The 20,348-nt window shown below is 43.5% G+C and overlaps 1 protein-coding gene across 5 annotated transcripts in view; it reads right to left on the bottom strand.

The window, feature by feature from the left end:
* The window catches only part of lzts2a (leucine zipper, putative tumor suppressor 2a), an 80,469-nt gene that overhangs the window by 5,774 nt on the left and 54,347 nt on the right, over positions 1 to 20,348 (bottom strand). For all 5 annotated transcript variants that reach the window (XM_054750122.2, XM_054750121.2, XM_015944401.3 and 2 more), the window contains 5 exons: positions 16,218 to 16,871; positions 4,240 to 4,902; positions 3,993 to 4,115; positions 3,661 to 3,807; positions 3,036 to 3,566 (listed from right to left, as the gene is read on the bottom strand). In XM_054750122.2, the coding sequence (XP_054606097.2) occupies positions 3,036 to 3,566; positions 3,661 to 3,807; positions 3,993 to 4,115; positions 4,240 to 4,902; positions 16,218 to 16,838 (2,085 nt within the window). In that variant the 5' untranslated portion in view covers positions 16,839 to 16,871. The remainder of the gene's footprint in view (positions 1 to 3,035; positions 3,567 to 3,660; positions 3,808 to 3,992; positions 4,116 to 4,239; positions 4,903 to 16,217; positions 16,872 to 20,348) is intronic.

Below are 20,348 nucleotides of genomic sequence, written 5' to 3'. Positions count from 1 at the left end.
AGGAGCAGCGGACTTACACTGAGCCCCTCCCGGATGACCGAGCTTCTCACCCTACCTCAGTCACCCTGCGGAGGAAACTCATCTCAGACGCCTGTATCCACAATCTCATTCTTACGGTCACCACCAAAGCTCGTGACCGTAGGTGAGGGTAGGAATGTAGATGACCAGTAAATCGAGAGCTTTTGTTTCTGGCTCAGCTCTCTTTTCAGCACGACAGCCCAGTAAAACGCCCGCTGTCGACACAGCACCAATCAGCCTGTCCCTCACTCATAAAAAAGATCCTGAGATACTTAAACTCCTCCACTTGGGGCAGGAACTCATCCCTGACCTGAATAAGGCATTCAACCCTTTTCCAACTTGGGACCATGATCTCGGATTTGGAGGAGCTGAGGAATTCCTTCTTTAGTCAAAGACCTACTGTTTAAAATTGAAAGATTAAGGAATTTGGCACAGACAACCTGCACATTTGTATTAAGTAGTATTTGCAATCTAACATCTAAAATGATGAAATTTGTATTTTTGAAAGAAACCGTTCCTGATTTCAGGGAAAGCATTCGCATTTAGCCAGACTGTAACACAGAGCTACTGAAAAAAACAGAACAACAAGAAAAATATGATAAATCATGCCTCAAACCCCGTAACCTTTTAAGTAAGAATAAAGAAAAAAGTCTCTGCCAGCTCCCAAGGACTTACAGATGAATGAAAAAGTCAAAACAATGCTGTAACAGCAGGATACACGCTCCTGAGAAAAACTTTTGAACCATTTCACTGGCAGTGATAGAAAAAAAGCACAGATTATCCTCTGATGTTTTTAAGTCTGCAGAGGCCTCTAGTTAAATGAATGCTTTGTGAGTCTTTGGTGCTCTTGTTTCAGGAAGTAGAAGTGAGCCGGAGGAGGGAGAGGGCAGACAACAGCAGGATTTTGAGTCTTACTCATTAATTTACCTGATATTTGGACATCTTGCCTCTGATTGGCTAATAGCAACATGACTCTTCCACTGCCTCCATTCACTCTGCAATGATGATGTTTTATCTCCACAAAAAACACAAGCCTGAACGAGTTCTGCCATGTTGTAAATAAGGTTTGGCGATGGGACGAATGAATCGACCATCGGCGATGGGCTGAGCCGTTACGGTTGTTTTTTACAGGAGGCAATTTGTTTATTTATTTATTTGTTTGTTATTGACGAATATTTTACACGTTACGCACAGAGAACATCGCAGAGGTAACAATCAAGAAAAGATCTTCATCAGTGCATCTGAGCCCTTTCCCACCTCCTCCGCCTCTGGTTGCTGACAGTGCACGTGCAAGCGGCGCGCTGAGGAGGGGTTTGGAGAGCGTCTGTGCCACGCTCGACATCGTGCACTACAGCGCGGCGTTGAGTGGAAAGTGTAGACCCTTCTATCTTTCAGAGTCTGGAAGACTTCTGGTTAATTCATTTGGAGAAATGTTTCCTGATTTAAAACTTTGACTAAAGTAGCGCTCGTCGTTATTCAGCACCTGCTTCGAGTGTGTCAGCAGAGCACGGATCCATCCAGAACATTATTTAAACAGCCATGAGTCTGTCTGAGGCAAAGTCTAGACGCTCATAGCCTCTTCAGCGAGCTCCCTACAGACATTTGATTACACACAAGCTGCAGGTGACCAGTTCAGGTTTACGCGGCACAGGAGGAATGTTCCTAATTTAAGTGAAATCGTTTAATTGCATTGTTCGTGTTACTGGGGCATTCTGATCAGCTTGGTTGGACTAAATATTAATTAAAATGAATGGAAATTTAACAAATGATTATTCATAATTTAAAAAATGAAAGTGATGGGGATAAATGGATCATGTGACCTCTGGCAGTGCGCTGCCTCCTCAGAGTGCATCCAAACGCAGCAGTGATTCATTCCATCCCCTACTTATAGAAGAAAGAACCCCAGAAGCTTTTGTTCAGAAAGAAACATTTTGCTTAAATAAAAACCACAACAGACGGCACCACAGGGGAACAAAGACGAGGCTTTGTTTGAACAATTTTGCCATGTTTAATATGGCCCGTTTATATGTCACTCTACCATACTACAAATACAAAATTAAACAAGAAGAAAAATATACATTTCTCTTTCAGCATTTCTCTTTCCCAGCTTTATTTATTATCATAATTATTATTTTTATCTCACTCTCTTTTTTTATTACATTACTTTTATCTTATTATTGTTATTTCTTTTTCATTTTTGAGAAGTAATGTGATTGAGTAAATAGGGTAGGCCTAAAAAGCTAGGCTTCAGCCAACACCTTTTTAGTTACTATAATTGAGATTCTGTATTACCGTGTTCTTCCTTTTTCCTTTTAAATGACCAAAATAAATAAATAAATAAATAAATATGTGCTGCGCTTGTCTAAAAAAAAATCAATGTTTTGGGCTTCTTCTGTGTTCGCAAATCAGTCCGTGCGTCATGACGTCACATGCACGAATAAATCATCCACCTTCTTGTTTTGGACTGACGATTGGAGGTGGGAAAAATTATGCAAATTGCCCAACCCTAGGTGAAGACTTGCTAATGCTAACAGTTAGCTTCTACTAGCCAAGACATGCTCTGCTCTCTCCTGGATGGTAAATCAACAACAGCCATCCCCGTTGCGAGCCAAGATGAGTGAGTCCATGAATGTTACAGCATGATGTAGATCTGAGTGGCCTTTTCTGACCCGGGCATTTTCCCGTCTTTTTTTTTTTTCGGCAGCTAAGCAGGAAATAAGAATAGAAGATCTTTTTTTTTAAATCAGCCTGCATGTGAAACAAATGACAACAAAAAACTAAAAAATGGTTTCTCAGTAAACCTGCTCTTTAAAGGATCTGCAGGTCACTGAATTGTGTTTTTTCTTACATTCCAAAAGGGTTTTATTTTGTTTTGAAACATAACTGATGCCTTAAAGCTCTGCAGAACCATGTGCAAGTTTTCACACGAGGAATTTGGACAAAACTCAGGAATAATGCCAGACGCGTCTAACTTTCTATTTCAGTATTGTTTCTCATCACCAGACAGAATGATATACCTGTTGTCTGAGTCCGAGTAAGGTTTCTGCATTCTGCCTCTGCGCCTTGGCCTCATCGCTCTCTCCTGCCCAGACCAGGTAGCCGTCCTCTCCGTCCCGGTACATGGAGGGACTGGGACCTCCCCTCCCTAACACCCCTCTACCTTGTTGGAGGGACAGGCTCATGCTGGGCAGGCTCATGCCGGGCCCCTTTTTGGTTAAGTTTCCAGTTAAAGAGAATCCAGTGTGATTGGACAGGGTGTCCCGGAGCCGGGCCGACTCTTCCTCCATGCAGCTGACTTTCTCTCGGAGAAGCTCGGCTTCGCTCTTTCGCCTCTGGAGTTCGTTCTCGCAGACTTCCAGCTCCAGGGATCTTGTTCGAAGGGCAGTCTGAGCCTCCTGGCTTCGAGCCTGACTTGCCTGCAACTCAGACCGAGCTTCTCTCAGCTGAGCCTTCAAGACCACAATGTCTCCAGCTTTCTGGCTGAGCTCTGACTGGATCTCCTTCAGCTGCTGCTTCAGGAGGGAGATCTCTCCAGACTTCTGACACACCTGAGGAGCAAGAGGAAAAAAGTTTTGTGTGCACGAAGGAAAGAAAAGCAACACAATCAAACACATCCATTCGTTCCCACACAGCCCAACGCACCTCCCATTTTGTCTCCTCCAGACGGGGCCCTAGCTGAGTCTGCTCCCTCTGGATGGTGGCACACTTCCTCTCCAGCGCCTCTCTGTCCTGCAGCAAAGAGGAGAAATCCTCCTGCAACTTCTTCTTCTCCTGCTGCAGTTGAAATACCTGAAAACAAGCAGAGAGGCAAATCTTCAAAAAGGAAAGCAAAATCATGAAAATGAAGTACATCAGAGGTTAAAATAAGCCTTTATTGCAACAGAAATAAGACTTGCTTTAAAAAGAAGACTGAAACTTTCAGGAATTCTATCTCTTAGTGCAGGTTTGAAAAATGTTCTTCATTTGTAACCCACCTGTAGCTGCAGCACCTGCTGTGCTCTCTGAGCTTTCTGAGACACCTGCTTCATCTTTGAAGCACAGTTCTGCCTCAGCTCCTCCATCTCCCCTTCACAGCGACGCTGCTTCTCCTCATACACCTTTCACAGCAAACAGATTGAACAGGAGGTCAGATCTCACTCAACTTTATTCTAACGACATCATAACTAACAGGTATTCTAGTCACTTTTTTGAGATTTGTTAGTGTGGTGAATCGTTTCTCACTTGGCAAATGGCCGCCTCGTTCTCATCCAGATTTTCTCGCAGCTGCTGGAGCTCCAGGTCTCGTTCCCGCAGCTTCTCCTCCAGCTCCCTCACCACTGCCTCGTATCCCTCCGCTGGTGGGGGCGAGCGGCCGCAGGACCCGCTGTCAGACAGGGGCTGCCCGCGCCCACCCAGTGACCCTGAGCCCGTGCTCTTGCTGGAGGAGGAACGCCCGCTGTCTGAATTACTGTGACCGTGACTCGTCTTTCCACCTGAAGTGTTGCGTCCCACGCCTGGAACAGGTTCCACCTGACCCCCAGAGCCAGAACCTGAGCTGGATCCCTCACTAGGGGCCAAACTGTAGCCTGTGCTGCTGTGAGTAGGGAGGCTGGAGAGGGAGTTCCTTCCTGAGTCTGACATTGAGCAGGACTGGCTGTTTCGAGCATTTCGCCCTCCGCTGTAGGAGCTATGCTTCCCCTCACTGCTGGAGACACAGCTTCCGCCGTTACAGTTTGTGCTGCTGGTGCTGTTGGGGACTCCCAGGGGCAACAGGAGGTTTAGACTGCCCTGGCTCTCAGACAGACTGCTGCCCCCTGTCCGTGAAGACAGGTACTGCACAGAGTAACGGTTCTTGGGAACAACTGGTTTGAATGCTGTAGGACGAATCAACACTTTCTCCATGTTCTGAAAAAAAAAAAAACATAAAATCAGACAGTGATGAAAACTGTGAAAACTGGTTGATAGCAATTTACGAAAAAGGATTAGGGTCACTCAGGGCCAGATTAACACTTTGTTGTACCCTGGGCAACAATATTAAAGGGCCCCATCATCACGACCCAAGGATCACCATAATATGGTCACATACAGAATATTTTACTGTAATATGCAGTAAATATACTCAATACTTGAATGCCTGACATCACGTAACCCGCCCAGAGTAACCTTTGACCCACCTTGTGTGGACTGACCAATGAGGAGAGGGTCTTAACCTGAGGCCCTCTCGTCATTGGTCAGTCTGCATGAGACTGACTCTCAACTGACGTTCAGTCGTAGGCAGCGAAGCGTCTCTGTGCAGCGCAAAAGCCCGGGTGGACAGTTTGTTTAATATAGGGTGATCATATTTCCATTTCCAAACAAGAGGACAGGGGATCTGTGCCTATGACGTCACACTATGGCAACGACACACAAACTACGATGGGACCCATTTTTTTGTAAGAACTACATTAATATCAGATTCTGCCAATAAAAGGGCTCTAAAACAATTCATATGAAAATATTTAGCATATTTATAGCAAAATCTCATTTTTCTGCTTTAGTGCTGCAACAAGGTTTTATTAATAAGAAATTATTATAACTTTTGTTTTACTACAGCATCGGTAAGCTTCCTGTGCACAGATTATTAAGGATGCTTGTTTCAGCTGTGAGATTAGACGATAGGATCAATGAAAAAATAAGTTGTCACACACTCCATGGAAACTTTCAGAGAATCCACAAATAGTGGCTTTCAAATGGTTTTGTTACTTTTTGCAAGTTTAGAAAAGCAGCAGATGAGACAGCATGTCTGATAATTTAGTTTTTCACCTGATAATATTAGAACATGTCAGTAATGTCTGAGTCTTTTTTTACAAACACTGTATGACTAACACTCCTGGAGAGGGTATGAATTACACAGAGGCTTCAGGGGAGCCCAGTTATGGGGGGGGGGGGGGGCATTTTGCCTTGGCCCCCAAAATGTCTTGAAACGGCCCTGGGTGTGTGACTGAGTTTTGAAGGTGATCTGAATTGTATCAGATGTATAAATATGACATGTGTATAACTTATTGTTTTATACAGGTAAAAACATGTAGTGGAGATAAATCTACCTACATTTTACTTTTCAACACTTTGTTTAGTTTTCTTGTTTTTATATAACTATTTTCCTGTCCTGTCTGTCTCTCATCTTCCTGCATCTCCTCTAAACTCTCCAGAAAAGCTGCTGCCTGGATTCTTACTTTTTCACCTCATCAGTTACTTTTGAGCAGATCAAAGGGATCTCCTGACCACAAAGCGGCGTGCGCCTTTCGATGATGCGTCAGTGAGATGAAATCACTGCAGCACAGGTGATGAGCTGCGCAGTAGCAGAGCGCTTCAGGCACAAATAAGACAGAAAATAGAGAACATGTGCAGACATGAACGATCGTATGTTAATTATAGTTTTTTGGTTGCGCCACTTTGAGAATGGACCGTGTGCTGGAAGCAGCAGCCTGGAGCGCTGCGCAAGAACGCGCTGTGCCGCTCTCTGCTCAAAAGAGTCCATAAATGATGTAATATAGAAAACTTGTTTCCGGCTCCCCTGTATGTGTAGGATATCATGCTCCCCCATAATTCGATCCCTACTCCTGGATGAAAAGCCGGACATTTTCATCAATACAAGAAGCCCCAGTCCGGACGCCCGGACAGAGAGTGAAAAGTGGACATGTCCGGGGAAAACCGGACATACGGTCACCCTAGTTTAATATAATGCGGGAGATTACAGATATGCCTACAGTATTTTGCTTGTGCCCTTGCTGCCCTGGGCCCTTTAGAGTTCGTGGGCCCTGGGCAATTGCCCAGTTGCCCATGTGGTTAATCCGGCCTTGGGGTCACTGATGAGAAAAACATTAAGAAAAGAAATCTGAGATTAATGTCAAAATTCTGAGATTAAAGTCAGAATTCTGAAATTAAACTCAGACATCTGAGATTAAATTCTGAATTCTGAGAATAAAATTAGAATTCTGAGATTAAAGTAAAAATTCTGAGATTAAATGAAGAATTATGAGATTAAAGTAAGAATTCCGAGATTAAATTAAGAATTCTGAGATGTCAGGCGTCTAAGATTAAATTCTGAATTCTGAGATTAAAGTCAAATTTCTAAAATTAGAGTCAGAATTCAGAGACTCAATTTTGAATTCTGAAATTAAATTAAGAATTTTGAGATTAAAGTCACAGTTCTGAGATTAAAATAAGAATTCTAAGATTTAATTATGAATTCTGAGATTCAAATCACAATTCTGAAATTCAAGTCAGAATTCTGAGATTAAATTAAGTATTCTGAGATTCAAGTCAGAATTCTGAGATTAAATTAAGTATTCTGAGATTCAAGTCAGAATTCTGAGATTAAAGTAAAAATTCTGAGATTAAAATCAGAATTCTGAGATTAAAGTCAAATTTCTGAAAATAAAGTCAGAATTCTGAGATTAAATTAAGAATTCTGAGTTTAAATTTTGAATTCTGAGATTAAAGTCTGATTTTAGAGATAAAATTCAAAATTCTGAGATTAAAGTCAAAATTCTGAGAAAAATGTCAGAATTCTGAGATTAAAGTCAAAATTCTGAAATTAAAGTCAGAATTCTGAGATTAAATTAAGAATTCTGAGACGCTCAGACGTCTAAGATTAAGTTATGAATTTTGAATTCAAAGTCACAATTATGAGACTGAAGTAAAAATTCACAGAATAAAATCAGAATTCTAAAATTTAATTCTGAATTTTGAGATTAAAGTCAAAATTCTGAAATTAAAGTCAGATTTCTGACATTAAATTTAGAATTCTGAGATTATAGTCAGATGTGTAAAATAAAATTTTGAATTCTGAGGTTTGGTTAGGGCAGGGGTCGGCAACCTGTTCCCATCAAAGAGCCATTATTACCAGTTTCCCACAGTAAAGAAAACACTGGGAACCACAGCAGCCGTGGCGTTGTGGGCGGGGCCTACCCTCAGACAGCAGAGAGCTGCTTTAACCAATCACAACAAGTGACAGCAGCCAGTACCGGTCGCTCGTGCACGTCAAAGTTATCTTTCATGAGAAGATAATCAATAAAACGATTTATATAAAGTGGATCCAGAAGTTGTAGCCCGTCTCTGCCTACGGTATTTTGGTATTTTTCACCCTGTTGGTGGTTTTACTGAGCAGGTGCCACTTTTGTCATACGTTTCTTTTTAAAACATGTTTAGACTGTTCAGAATACAAATCCAGGCTCTGTCACGTTTGATTGTTGTAATTAAACTTTGTAGGTGGGGAAGGTCAGAAAAGGAGCCGATCAGTTTGTTTTTCCCTCATTTACAGTGACGGAGATAACGGCGCAGTGCGCCTGGCTCTGGTGTTAATCAAGTTAAATTATATCTATTTGCAACAATTTTCACAAGAGAACAGAACAGTTAAAAGCAGGGCTTGTGTTGACCGGATAGTTCCCATATTTGACCGTTTATTTTGACGGAGAAAGAATAGAAAGAATTACCCCGACGCATGCAAACGAACTGACATTTTATTCGTTTCGCACATCGCAGATGTAGCTAAATCACCCAAGAAAAGATTCCCATCTGAACATCTGAGCTGGACACTGCTCAGCGCAGCTCGATGTCAGCGCGTACATAAGGTGCACAGCGAACTGAAGATGTGGAGAGGGGCTTGGAGCGCGTCGCAGAACCAGAGCGCATGCGGGAAGATTCCGCCGACTGAAGCGAGACTTGCCACTTAGAAAATGTTCCCTGATTATGAAACTTTGGCTGAATAGCGCTTGTTCCTGTCTCCAATGTGGCGACGCTTCCAGGAGCCGTCTGAGAAGCCCAGAATCTCACATCTTCAGCTCAGAAAGCGCCTATGGTTACGCACAAGCATGACCCGTCAACCCGGTCTCACAGTAAGACCGGGTTGGACCTGTTCAGGTTTACGCAGACAATCTTTACATAGAATTGGCATACAGATGTAAAATTTATGCAGTAAAATATAAAGCATTTTATTTAAATATCCAGTCATTATTTTACAAGCACAGAGAGCCGCATCAGATGGATGGAAGAGCTGCATGCTGCTCCAGAGCCGCGGGTTGCCGACCCCCGGGTTAGGGTTAGAGAAAAAAGCCAGAAATCTAATTATTTTCTTTTGTTTCTTTTCAGTGACCCTAATCCTCTTCTGTAGAAATGTCACTGAATTAGAACATAAAAAGAAGGATTGTGACAAAGAAGGACAAAATTCTGATAAAACAAGCAGAAGGTAAATGCTTATTTTGTTTTGTAATCATTTTTTAATTATCTTCCTGAAGAGTTCATTAAACATGTCACTGGGTGTAAGAGAGCTCTGACGCTGATCATGATGTGTCTGCAAACTGTCAAATGACTCATCTGACCCCGTCGGGCTGCTGATTAAAGTTCCCTGTGGATCGATTGAAATAAAAAGCCAATTAGACAGTTTAGGCAAACAGGAATAATAAAAATCCTCACAGACATCAGATAACATCATGTCAGCCTCAGATTCCTTTTGAATAAAGGATGACTTCCTGGATTTAGGAGAGCAGATTCCAAAAAGTTTTTATTGCGAATTCTAAAATGTGATCGTGTCATCCTGAGCTGTAATTGAAGAAGACATTCCCCTATAAATAGGAGGAAGGTCATGGATGACAACTCAGCGGTGGTTTTAGAACAGAGTTGGTAGGGATTCAGTGTCACGCTGAGAATCACAGATTTCCAGTAAAGCATTGTTTCTCCACAGTGCTTCACTTGTCTTATGCAGAAAATATTCACACCACTAAAGTTTTATGATTGACTGCATGGACTCCTTGTGTACAGGTCATTTGCAATAGACCAACAGAGTTGCAGTGATCTCATGTTTTAACCACTATGGCAAAAGGGCAAAACAGTCAAGTACATTAGCCCTGTATGCGTCATTCTGCATCAGTTAAAAAGATGCAACAACTAACTCCTGTATATTTGACCGATAGAGTTTTGAAGTACCGTATTTTCCGGACAATAAGTCACACTTTTTTTCATAGTCTGGCTGGTCCTGCCACTTATATACCAAAGTGACTTATATACGAAATTATGTATATCGCGCTGCTGCGGGCCGGCTCCGGCCCAGGAATGAGCTCCCCTGTCCCGCTGGGAGGGTTTGAAACACCGCCATCCTCTGCTGGAGACCGTGGCGCGCTGCTGTGCCCGCGTTGTTTATTCTGCTATTGGTATCAGTACTTGTCTTGCAATGTGAAACGCTTGGTCTCAGATTTTGTAAGAAAAATAATAAAGTTTCCCCCCAAAATGCGACTTATAGTCCAGTGCGACTTAAAAATGTTTTCTTCTTCTTCATTATACATTTTATGGCTGGTGCGACTTATACTCCGGAAAATACGGTATGCCTTTTAGAAATATTGCAGAATATAGCCTGTATATTCATGCAGGATGACACAAACAGAGCTAATTTCATGACCGTTTGTGCACTTTTGCTGGAGTCTTGGAGATCTGACATCATCACAGTTTCAATCAGATGTTAATTCCAGGCCAAAACATATTGCTAATCCAGGACTGAAACCAAAATGGCAATTAAACAAAATTACCTATTTTGTCATCAGATTTCACACTTCTTTCAACTTTTTTTTTTTACCGTGTCCTGTCTGGCTGTGAAGCAAGCAGAATTGATGTCTGAATGCTGGTGACAAGCCTTACAGATTTATTCTCAGGTGGAGCATCAAAGTGTTTGCTTTTAATGTCACGCCTGATACTTAAAACTTTATTGTTATTGTTGTTGAATGCTTTGTAATTCCGACCAGACACGGAGACAGAGGTGAAAGAGAAAGGAAAAGAAAAAAAGGGGGGGGGTTCCACAAAAATAAACAATGAACAAGAGTCTGCTTCTAGACCTGCAGAAAAAGACAAAAAAAAAAACAAAAGGACAAAAAAAGGACACAACAACAATACAACAAGATCTAGCTATCACTGCGTCAACTTGATGAAAAAAAAAAATCAACATTGCTTAACTGAAGAATCATGATAATAAATCACAGTGCATTAAGTGCCCACCAAAGTCTTAAGACCTGTGTTTAACATGCCCAAGCCCATACTTTTGAGAGCACCATGTGAGCACCTGTATGTGTACACGCGCTTGTTTATTTAAGGTTTCTCTATAGGAGCGTCCAACAGAGAGTTTGAGGGACCACAGATCCGCCCCCCAAAGATGCGCAGGAGACGGGGCGAGCTCCAAGTCCCAGAGATCCAGGCGCTGCCCCAGAACACAGGAACCCCAAGGAGACTGCAACCAGGAAGGCCCCCGCCCCCCTCGAGAGGCAAAGAGGATCGCCCCGGGGGGCCACAACCAGCAGCCGGCAGAGTCCCGGGAGACATCAGCAGCAAGCCCACAGGCCCGCCCGCAGCCTCCCACCCCCTAGCCGGCCGAGCCCGGGACCCAGCGACCCGGGACCCAGGGGCGACCACCCCCGCCGGGGACCCAGCAGAGCCCAGGGACCTAGACCCCACCAGGCAGCCACTGGGATCTATCAGGCAGATGCCAAAATCTTAAACCCCCAGACCCGGTTGCCACGAACACTCAGGCAGACCATGGCACAACCCCTCACACCAGGTGTGGCAGGGGGAGGGGGGACAAAGATCTATATCATCAAGAGAAGTTCCAGGAGAGGGGAGGAGTCAAAGGCCCCACCTGACATATACAGTCATACACAAACACAGTCACACACTCCCTCCCTCATGCTCACACATGCACATACAACCCAAGACTTACAAAAATGCACGCCGGACACCCACTCATGCTCCCCATACACACCCTAATCACTCTGGTCCCGGTACTGCTGCACATTGGGTACAACCATCACCGGAAACCAGAGTTTGACCCTTTCTGCTGGGGTGCTGATGAGCAGGCTCCCCCACCCAACGCTGAGCACAGCAACCCACCACCCCAGACCCCAACCAGACGGCCAGATCTCCCTCCTAGCCTCCAGCCCCAGGAAGCCTAGCAACAACAGAGGTGGCTAAGACCCCTAGTCTCCCTCCGCCTGCTCCAATGTAGTGTTGTGTGATCATGAGGTGTATTCCATGGCTGTGGTGACTGGGCAGTGCGGGCATCATCCAACCTATGCCAGCTGATGCCACCGCACCACCCCACTTACACCCTCAGCCATCAGTGTCTAAGTGCAGTTTAAAATTGGAAGTGGGCACCGGCACTCGGGAGGAGGCTGAAATATCCCCCTGCCAAATGCCGTTGATTGTGCTCACTCCCAAGGCCCTAAGTGTGTGTTTGTGTGAAATGTCGTCAGTGGAAGTGTATAAGGTGCAAATAAAATTGGGGGGCAGGTTGCCACAGGAATGCGAAAATGGGGTCCATACCCGCACTCCCTGACTTGCCCACCCCCCAAGGTCCTATGTGTATGTTTGTGTGATGATGTGAGGGAGCAGGAGGAGAGAAATATGCAGGGATGGGGAGGAATGGCTGGTTAGGCTTAGCCCTCCAGGGAGCCAGCTCCCCTACTGGCCCCAATAGGCACCTCTGTTGTCAAACCGCCACCCAGGGCATGGAGACCCCAGCCCATCCTGCCAAGGCCCAAAGCAGCAGCATTACAGAGCCCCACGGAGTCCGAGGGCACCAACCCAGCCCCACCCCAGCAGAATATCTATGCCCATCCCTGCATTTGCACAGCTTCCAGAATATATAAGACATGGGACATCCAGGTAAGGTTGGGTCCTCCCCCTCCTGGACCTCCCCCTCCCCTGTGATGGAACGGCAGAGGAGCCAATGTCTACCTGAGGCCCCTGAACCCGGGTCAGGCACTGCTGCATGTGCCTGCCTTCTTCCCGGCAGCATACCTGCCAGGACCCGACCCCCAAGGCCCCGCCCAGATCCCCACACGGGGCCGGCCACCCCCCAAACCCCGAGCCCCCAGCCAGACCCGCCCAGGGGCATTGCAGCCGCCAGGCAGCGACCCATGGCCGCCGCCAATATCCCCAAGGGGCCCCACTCACAACCGCCAGTAGTCCACCCCCCGAGGCAACCCAAGCACCTCCAGAGGGGGGCAACGGCCCCCCAGTCCCAGACACCCCTAGTGAACCCACCTCCAGGGAACATCCGGATACTCCAAACTCAGACCCCACACCCCCCCACCCACACTATCCCGCAGGACAACATCAACGGCCCCCCACCTTCGTTATGTGATGGAACCGATCAAAGGAGCCCAGAGAGATTCATCTGAAGTGGAAGCAGAGGCTATATCAAGTGCAATATGATCTAACAAAAGATTTCTATACTGGTTAATGCAGAGAGTTTCTTTATTTTTCCAATTCAAGAGGATAGTTTTCTTAGCGATGCATATGGCAGTCAGAACCACGTGAACCAAAGATGTTTCAATCGGGACATCGTCCAGGTTTCCCAGTAAACAAAGAGAGGGGGAAGTTGGGATATGACATTTCAGACATTTTGACAGATCCTCACATACTCTACCCCAAAATTCCTGGACAGGTGGGCAGGACCACAGTGCATGAATGTAAATGTCAGGAATGTTGTTTGTGCAGTGTGTACAGGTGTCAGACGACACAAACCCCATCTTGAACATCCGATGACCTGTATAGTGTACTTTGTGTAGAATTTTGTACTGAATTAATTGTAAATTGGGGTGTCTGATCATTTTAAAAGTTTTTAAACAAGTTTGGGACCAGAAGTCCTGGTCAAAGCTAACTGATAGATCCACCTCCCATTTTTCAATAGGGATTGCAATTTTATCGTCTATTTTGGACAGTGTCTTTTATACTTTAGACAGTAGTTTGGGGGGTTTGAGATTATAGAAGTCTAATACCCTTGGTGGTGTTTGTAATTCTATTTTATTGAGCTTAAATTTTTGTTTGACTACAGATTTAATTTGGTGATATTCTAAAAAGCTGTTCTTATCCATTCCAAATTGGGAGACTATTTGATTAAATGGGATGAAGTCCAATCCTTCATATATGTGTTCCAGGTATAGGATTCCTTTATTTTTCCAGTCTGGAAGGTTCATCATTTTGTGTTTTTGCAAAATGTCAGAATTATTCCAGATAGGTGTGCGTCTGCATGGTACTAGTGAAGACTCGGTCATTTTAAGATACTCCCACCATGCTGTCAGAGAGGTGCTGATACTAATACTTTTGAAGCTTTCATGTTTTCTTATGCTTGAGCTAATAAATGGTAAGTCAGAAAGCTCTATCGTATTGCAAAGTGTCTGTTCTATATCTAACCAGGACTCATCTAGTGGGTTATCTTGCAACTAAGAAATAATAATAAAAGTTGGGTAAATCCAGTCCTCCTCTGTCTTTGGTCTTCTGAAGCGTTTTTAAGCTAATTCGTGGAGGTTTATCCTGCCAAAGGAATTTAGTAATTGAGGAGTCCAGAGATTTAAACCAGTCAGCTGGTGGTTTGTTTGGGATCATAGAGAATAAGTAATTTATTCTGGGTAAGACCATCATTTTAATTGTAGCCACTCTCCCCATGAGTGATATTGGTAAGGATTTCCATCTTGCAAGATCATCTTCCACTTTCCTTAAAAGTGGAATGTAGTTTAGTTTGGTTAGATCTGCTAACTTGGGAGAGATATTAATTCCCAGGTATGTGATATTCCCCGACTCCAATTGTGTATTAAGCAAATTGACAAATGAGAAATTAATTGGTAGAACTGTGGATTTTAAACAGTTTATAGAGTAATCTGAAACTCTTGAAAAAGAGTTTATCAGTTCTATTGCTTGGGAGAGAGAGGATTGAGAATTCTGGAGAAAGAGTAAAACATCATCTGCATAAAGACTGATCTTATGTTCTATTTTCTTACACTTTATCCCTTTAATATCTGTTGTTTGCCTAAATGCTGCTGCTAGTGGTTCGATAAAGATAGCAAAAAGTGAGGGGGAGAGTGGGCATCCCTGCCTGGTCCCCCTCTGAAGATAGAAGCTAGCTGACATTTGGTCGTTCGTCCTGACACGTGCTGTTGGTGAACTGTATAATGTTTGTAGCCAGTTTATGAAGAAGTTCCCAAAACCAAATTTATGTAAAGTTGCAAATAAGAACTTCCAGTTAACTCTATCAAAAGCTTTTTCTGCATCTAGAGATAATATACTAGTTTCTATGTTTCTACTGTAAGAGAAATCTATCAAATTAAGTAATCTACGTGAGTTTGTAGATGACTGTCTACCTTTAATGAAACCAGTTTGGTCAGGGTGTATTATGGAGGGGGTTACCTTCTCTAATCTTTTGGCCAGGGCTTTACAAATTATTTTGAGATCAACATTAATAAGAGAAATTGGGCGATAGCTGGTTGGAAATGCTGGGTCTTTGCCTGGTTTTAACAAGAGACTAATATTGGCTGAATTCATGTTTGGCTGTAATCTGCCGCTCTCTTCGATTTCCCTCACCATTCTGAAAACTTTTGTTTTTAAAATTACATATTGTGACTTTTTATGATAGCTCTAAGACCCCCCCCCCCCCCCCCCCCCCCCCCCAACTGGAGAGGCATGGGATCTGTATGTTCCATGCACACAACCCCGTTGGTGATATTCTAAAAAGCTGTTCTTATCCATTCCAAATTGGGAGACTATTTGATTAAATGGGATGAAGTCCAATCCTTCATATATGTGTTCCAGGTATAGGATTCCTTTATTTTTCCAGTCTGGAAGGTTCATCATTTTGTGTTTTTGCAAAATGTCAGAATTATTCCAGATAGGTGTGCGTCTGCATGGTACTAGTGAAGACTCGGTCATTATAGTTGTTAATGTTGCAGGGAGGGGCACGGAATCTAAACTTTCCGCGCACCATGCCCACCCATCTCCGCTCAGGCTGCTATAAGCTAAGGAGCTCTGATATCTGGGAAGGGCTCAAACTAAAGCCACGGTCATGCAGCAGCAGCTCTCTGTTGCATGTGAGAGGTGGTTATGTTCTAATTTCCCCATTTGTGACATCACAAACAGTTTTTTTTAAAGGGCTAATTTTAGGGACTAAATTCCTGAAACCAAACACAAACACAAAACGGATTCACGTTTGGAGTGCTTATAGAGGCAGTAGAGACCCACATGGTAGCACAATCGGATGCAAAAAGTGAGTTTGGCATAATATGTCCCCCTTTAACTTTAATGCTCAGACAATCATGCAAATCTGTTTTTTAAATAGACTTTTAAAGTATCCGTACCTGGCTGCATGCAATTATTACGAATAATTGCGTGCAGCCAGGTACTTTGTTCTTGTTCCACCTCCTCCTCACCTTCTCTAACTGTCCAGACACGGGGACAAGTTTTGGAGGAGGTCCTCCGATGTTTCCATTTACAGTCCTGTTGTCCTTTTGGTCCTCTGAGTCACTGCAGGGACTAGCAGCGGTAGGCACCAGGTTGTCATTCCAGTCTCCAACCACCACCTTCTCATTTACACACCCATTAAAGTTCTCATTAGCACCACCGCTTACTGCTCCAGCAGCCGCTCCACCTCCACCTGCCCCAGCAGAGTTTCCAGGACGTGGCTGCTTCTTGGTGGGTAGGGGTGGAGGCAGAACCTGAGCCTGAGGCTGCGTCTGGTTGCTGATAACAAGCAGCTGCTCTAAGGAGCTCCCACTGCGGAGGGTGTTGTCCTGCAGCCGAAAGCAGCTGGTGGCTGGTGTGGAGCGACGTACTTTGGTGGAGAATTCGCTGGCAGCCCTACAGTGCCTCTCCTGGTACGTCCGTCCTGATATAAGACTGCTGACCGAACCCATGGCTGTCTCAGAGCTGCAGGGTCCACAGGGGCCGGAGCAGGAATGTGGCGGAGAGTGGGGGGACAGCGGTCGGCACTGATGAAGGTCGAGACCTGGATTGGGATGGTCACTCACAGGTAGTGCCTGAACCAGAGCCATGGCAGCCTGACTGCATCGGACAAGCCACACACTCTAATGAAATAGGAAAGACACAATTATAAGTAGCAAGAATGAACTCACCCATTACATCACACAAATCATTTAGATTTTTGTAAACTAAAGTTTCTTCTTTCTTTCAAAAAGTTTAGTCCTCAAATATTTATTCATGTTGAGTTTTTTCAGGTATTGAAAAAGAAAATGTTATGGATTCCTCAAAATCCCAACCCTTGCATTGTTGTTAGATTGTGGAACATAAATGTCTAATTGGGATTGATGACATTAAAAAACTAATTTAGAGTGATTTCTGCTTCAGGAAACCTAATATTTCACTAAATAATAGGAAATCTTTATTTTTCCTTATAGTTGCAATAATCTGCAACATAACACGAGACATAAACCCCCTGGTTTTTAAACACCCTCCATCTACTAAGAGGGCTTTTCTAATGGTAACATTAATGTGAGCACGAGGCCAGGAGCATAACGCTCATCTCATCTTAATCCTGAAAATGACCTCTTAACATATTAATAAATATTTAATATTTAATGTTACTCATTCCTAACAGTTTCTAAAAACAAAAACAATATTATTACCAAAGCAGGCAGGAAAAAGAGGGAAAGAAAGTTGAAGTCATCTGCAGATGCTCTATAATTTCCTTCATAGTCTTCATCTGAAGCCGAGACGTTTATTAAGAGCTTTGAAATTCACTTTCTCACCAACACTCACACCTGTCGAACTGTAGAAACAAGCAGTAGCCTCTGCTGCACACTGCACTATTTTTAGGCGTAGAAGCATACAGAAGTATTATTAACCGAGTAAGTGGCGGCGGATCATGTCTTTCATTTGCAGACGATTTTATGTGTTTGCTGCCCAGAGGGGACAGATGAGGGACGGATGAGGGACGGGGGGTGGGGAGACATCCCCCCCCCAGGATAATGTGCCAAAACTCAGGTCCTTCTAGTCGAGTGGATTAACCCCACAGAGCCGCGGCTGCATGTCGGCTGCCAAGACAAACACAGACATACAGACTGATCCTCACTGGCTCGCAGGGCACAGGTTCATTCACACAAAAAGGATTTATCAACAAGCACATCTCCTAAAAGATCTCAGTTGTGTTGTTTTCTGTCATTTTTTAAATTTATTATTTAAGTGAAATAAGAAATTATATGTGCACAAAAATGAACAGTATAACAGTTGTGTCCCATTATTTTCCACACAAAAGAAAAAAAAGCATTGTTATGATATCAGATAATAAAAGTGCAAAAAATATGAAGGTAATAATATTTATAAGCTCCCAATGGTCAACAGTTTTTTTGTTTTCAAGATATACCGTACTCCTTTTTTTTTAGAATTTGTCTGATTTAATTTTTATTTTCTTCTTTTAGTTAAGTTTGGTGCACGCTCCATCAGGACTAAAATATTCCAGAACCAGTTTAAAGTGACAATGTGTATTTTCCTTGGCGATAGGGGGCAGTACATACCTAAATCACTGCAAGCGAGTGGAATTTTTTGTTTGAGTAAGACCTTACCAACGGATGGCCATTAGGGTCAAAAATCCCTGGTAGCGCAACCTCAAGCAAAATGATAAGCACATCAGACTCCCTTTCATCACTGGCAATGAGTGAAGAGATACATGTAAAACAACAACATTTATGATTGGTGAAAGCTTTGTTACAAATCAGTAAATGCATTTTGTCCTCATGGGCTCACGTAGAAGGAAACATGGCATCTAATAAGGCGTCGCCGAGAGACTTAGACCCGCCCCCTTGTATTTTAGACCTGAATTTTATGGCTATATGTTACGAAGCTGCCAATATTTTTTAACAACTGGGCATCATTTATCACATTTTCAACAACAATTCGATGGATAAGTCCAGCAACTAACTAAATATAAAATATGACACTGGATAATAACAAGAAATGTCGATTCACCAAAAAGTTTTTGGGGGTTTATTAAGCAAATGTTTTTTTAACGAACGTAAATATGTATTTAAATAAAATTTGGCGGCAGCACTGGGCTCCCTGCACATGTGCCCAGCTTTAAATCGACTACTAAAGAGATATATCAGCTGATGCTGATACATTTAAAATAAAAAACATTTTAATTAAAAAGGTACATATCGGCCAACCGCATAGCTGTCTCTCATTTTTCTCTTGGCGACTTACAGAAACTAAATTTAAGACAAGTTAAAGATGGGTTCAAGGTGCTGGCAATGACTCAGACTGAGAGAAAAGATCCTGGAGTACTTTGAGAAAGTTCAGAGACATTTTGGGACCTCCATCCAAACAGTTGCTTGCAAAGGGAGCCCAGTGAGATGCTAGCCTAAGATACCGCTTTATAGTTGTGAAAACAAGGAATTAGAACAGTTTAATATCAATATCCTTCAAAAAAAAAAAAGATCTGCACATGCTTGTAACTTTTCCAGGGGCAAATTGATATCAAGAGGTTTAAGGGGTGGTAGCGTAGCCGGAACGCAGCTCTAAAGTTGCACAACTTTCATTCTAGAGTCCAAATTTTCACTTTTGACACTTTTTAAACTACGTAGATTATCCTTGAGCAAACATCTATATCTCACAAGGTTCTGACACGTTCAAAGTACACCACACTTTCCAAATGACTGCATCCCAATGACCCCCGTAACTTTCCAGTAACTTAGTGATTACAGTAATATCGTTATGAATCAGTTAGTTTAGTTGGTTCAGTTCCTGCCAGTTGACACCATGCTGATTAAACTCCAAGGAAGTCTTATGAGTGGGGGAGGTAAAACAAGCAGACTGACTGTGAGTACACATGAGTCAAGGAGATGAAGATATGTGTGGTATGCGATCGCTTTCGATGCCAAAATAGTCAGGCTCACAACCTCCTTTCACCTTTTATGCAGCCTCGTCCTCCTCCTCTTCACTTCAAGCCCTGACAAGGACCTCTTGGGCAGTTGGGCAAGGATAATAGAATTAACAACCCTCTGCAACCATAAACCATAACACCCCCTGAGCTGTTACCCTGTGACCTCCCGATGAGTTGCAGTGAGCTGGTTTGATTCTACCCTCCACCCCTGTGACCTCCACCGGCGGGGTTTTGTTCTTGCTGCTCCGGCAACAAATCTCAAAGGCTAACAACCCCCCTCTTGATGTTCCTCAGAGTTATTGAAGCTTTTCTCCCCGTCTTGAAACATTCCTCTGACAAAGTAAAAAAAATGCTGTTTCTCTCACCCAGTCTGCTCTCAGGCAGAGAAAAAAACAGCAATCGCCACTAAATATAGAAAACGTTTCTAGTGCCTTAAAATCACTCTGATCGCCTTTCTTACAACGAAGCATTCAAAAATAAACTTGAATTGTGTTACAGGCAGCTGGCACGAGATCCACCGAGGGGCACTTCTCTCTCAAACTCAAAAACGAGCAAACGATGCTGAGAAGCTTCAAGGCTGCCTTGATGCACCGAGTGGCTGTGGGAGTTTCCCCTTCACATGGCAGCAACTGGTCCAAAGTGACTTAGAGCAGGACTGACAGAAGGA

Source organism: Nothobranchius furzeri, chromosome 12 (genome assembly GCF_043380555.1).
Source record: "Nothobranchius furzeri strain GRZ-AD chromosome 12, NfurGRZ-RIMD1, whole genome shotgun sequence".
NCBI classification, from domain to species: Eukaryota; Metazoa; Chordata; class Actinopteri; order Cyprinodontiformes; family Nothobranchiidae; genus Nothobranchius; species Nothobranchius furzeri.
The sequence above is the reverse complement of the archived record's forward strand: the minus strand, read 5'-3'. Positions and strand labels throughout refer to the sequence as shown.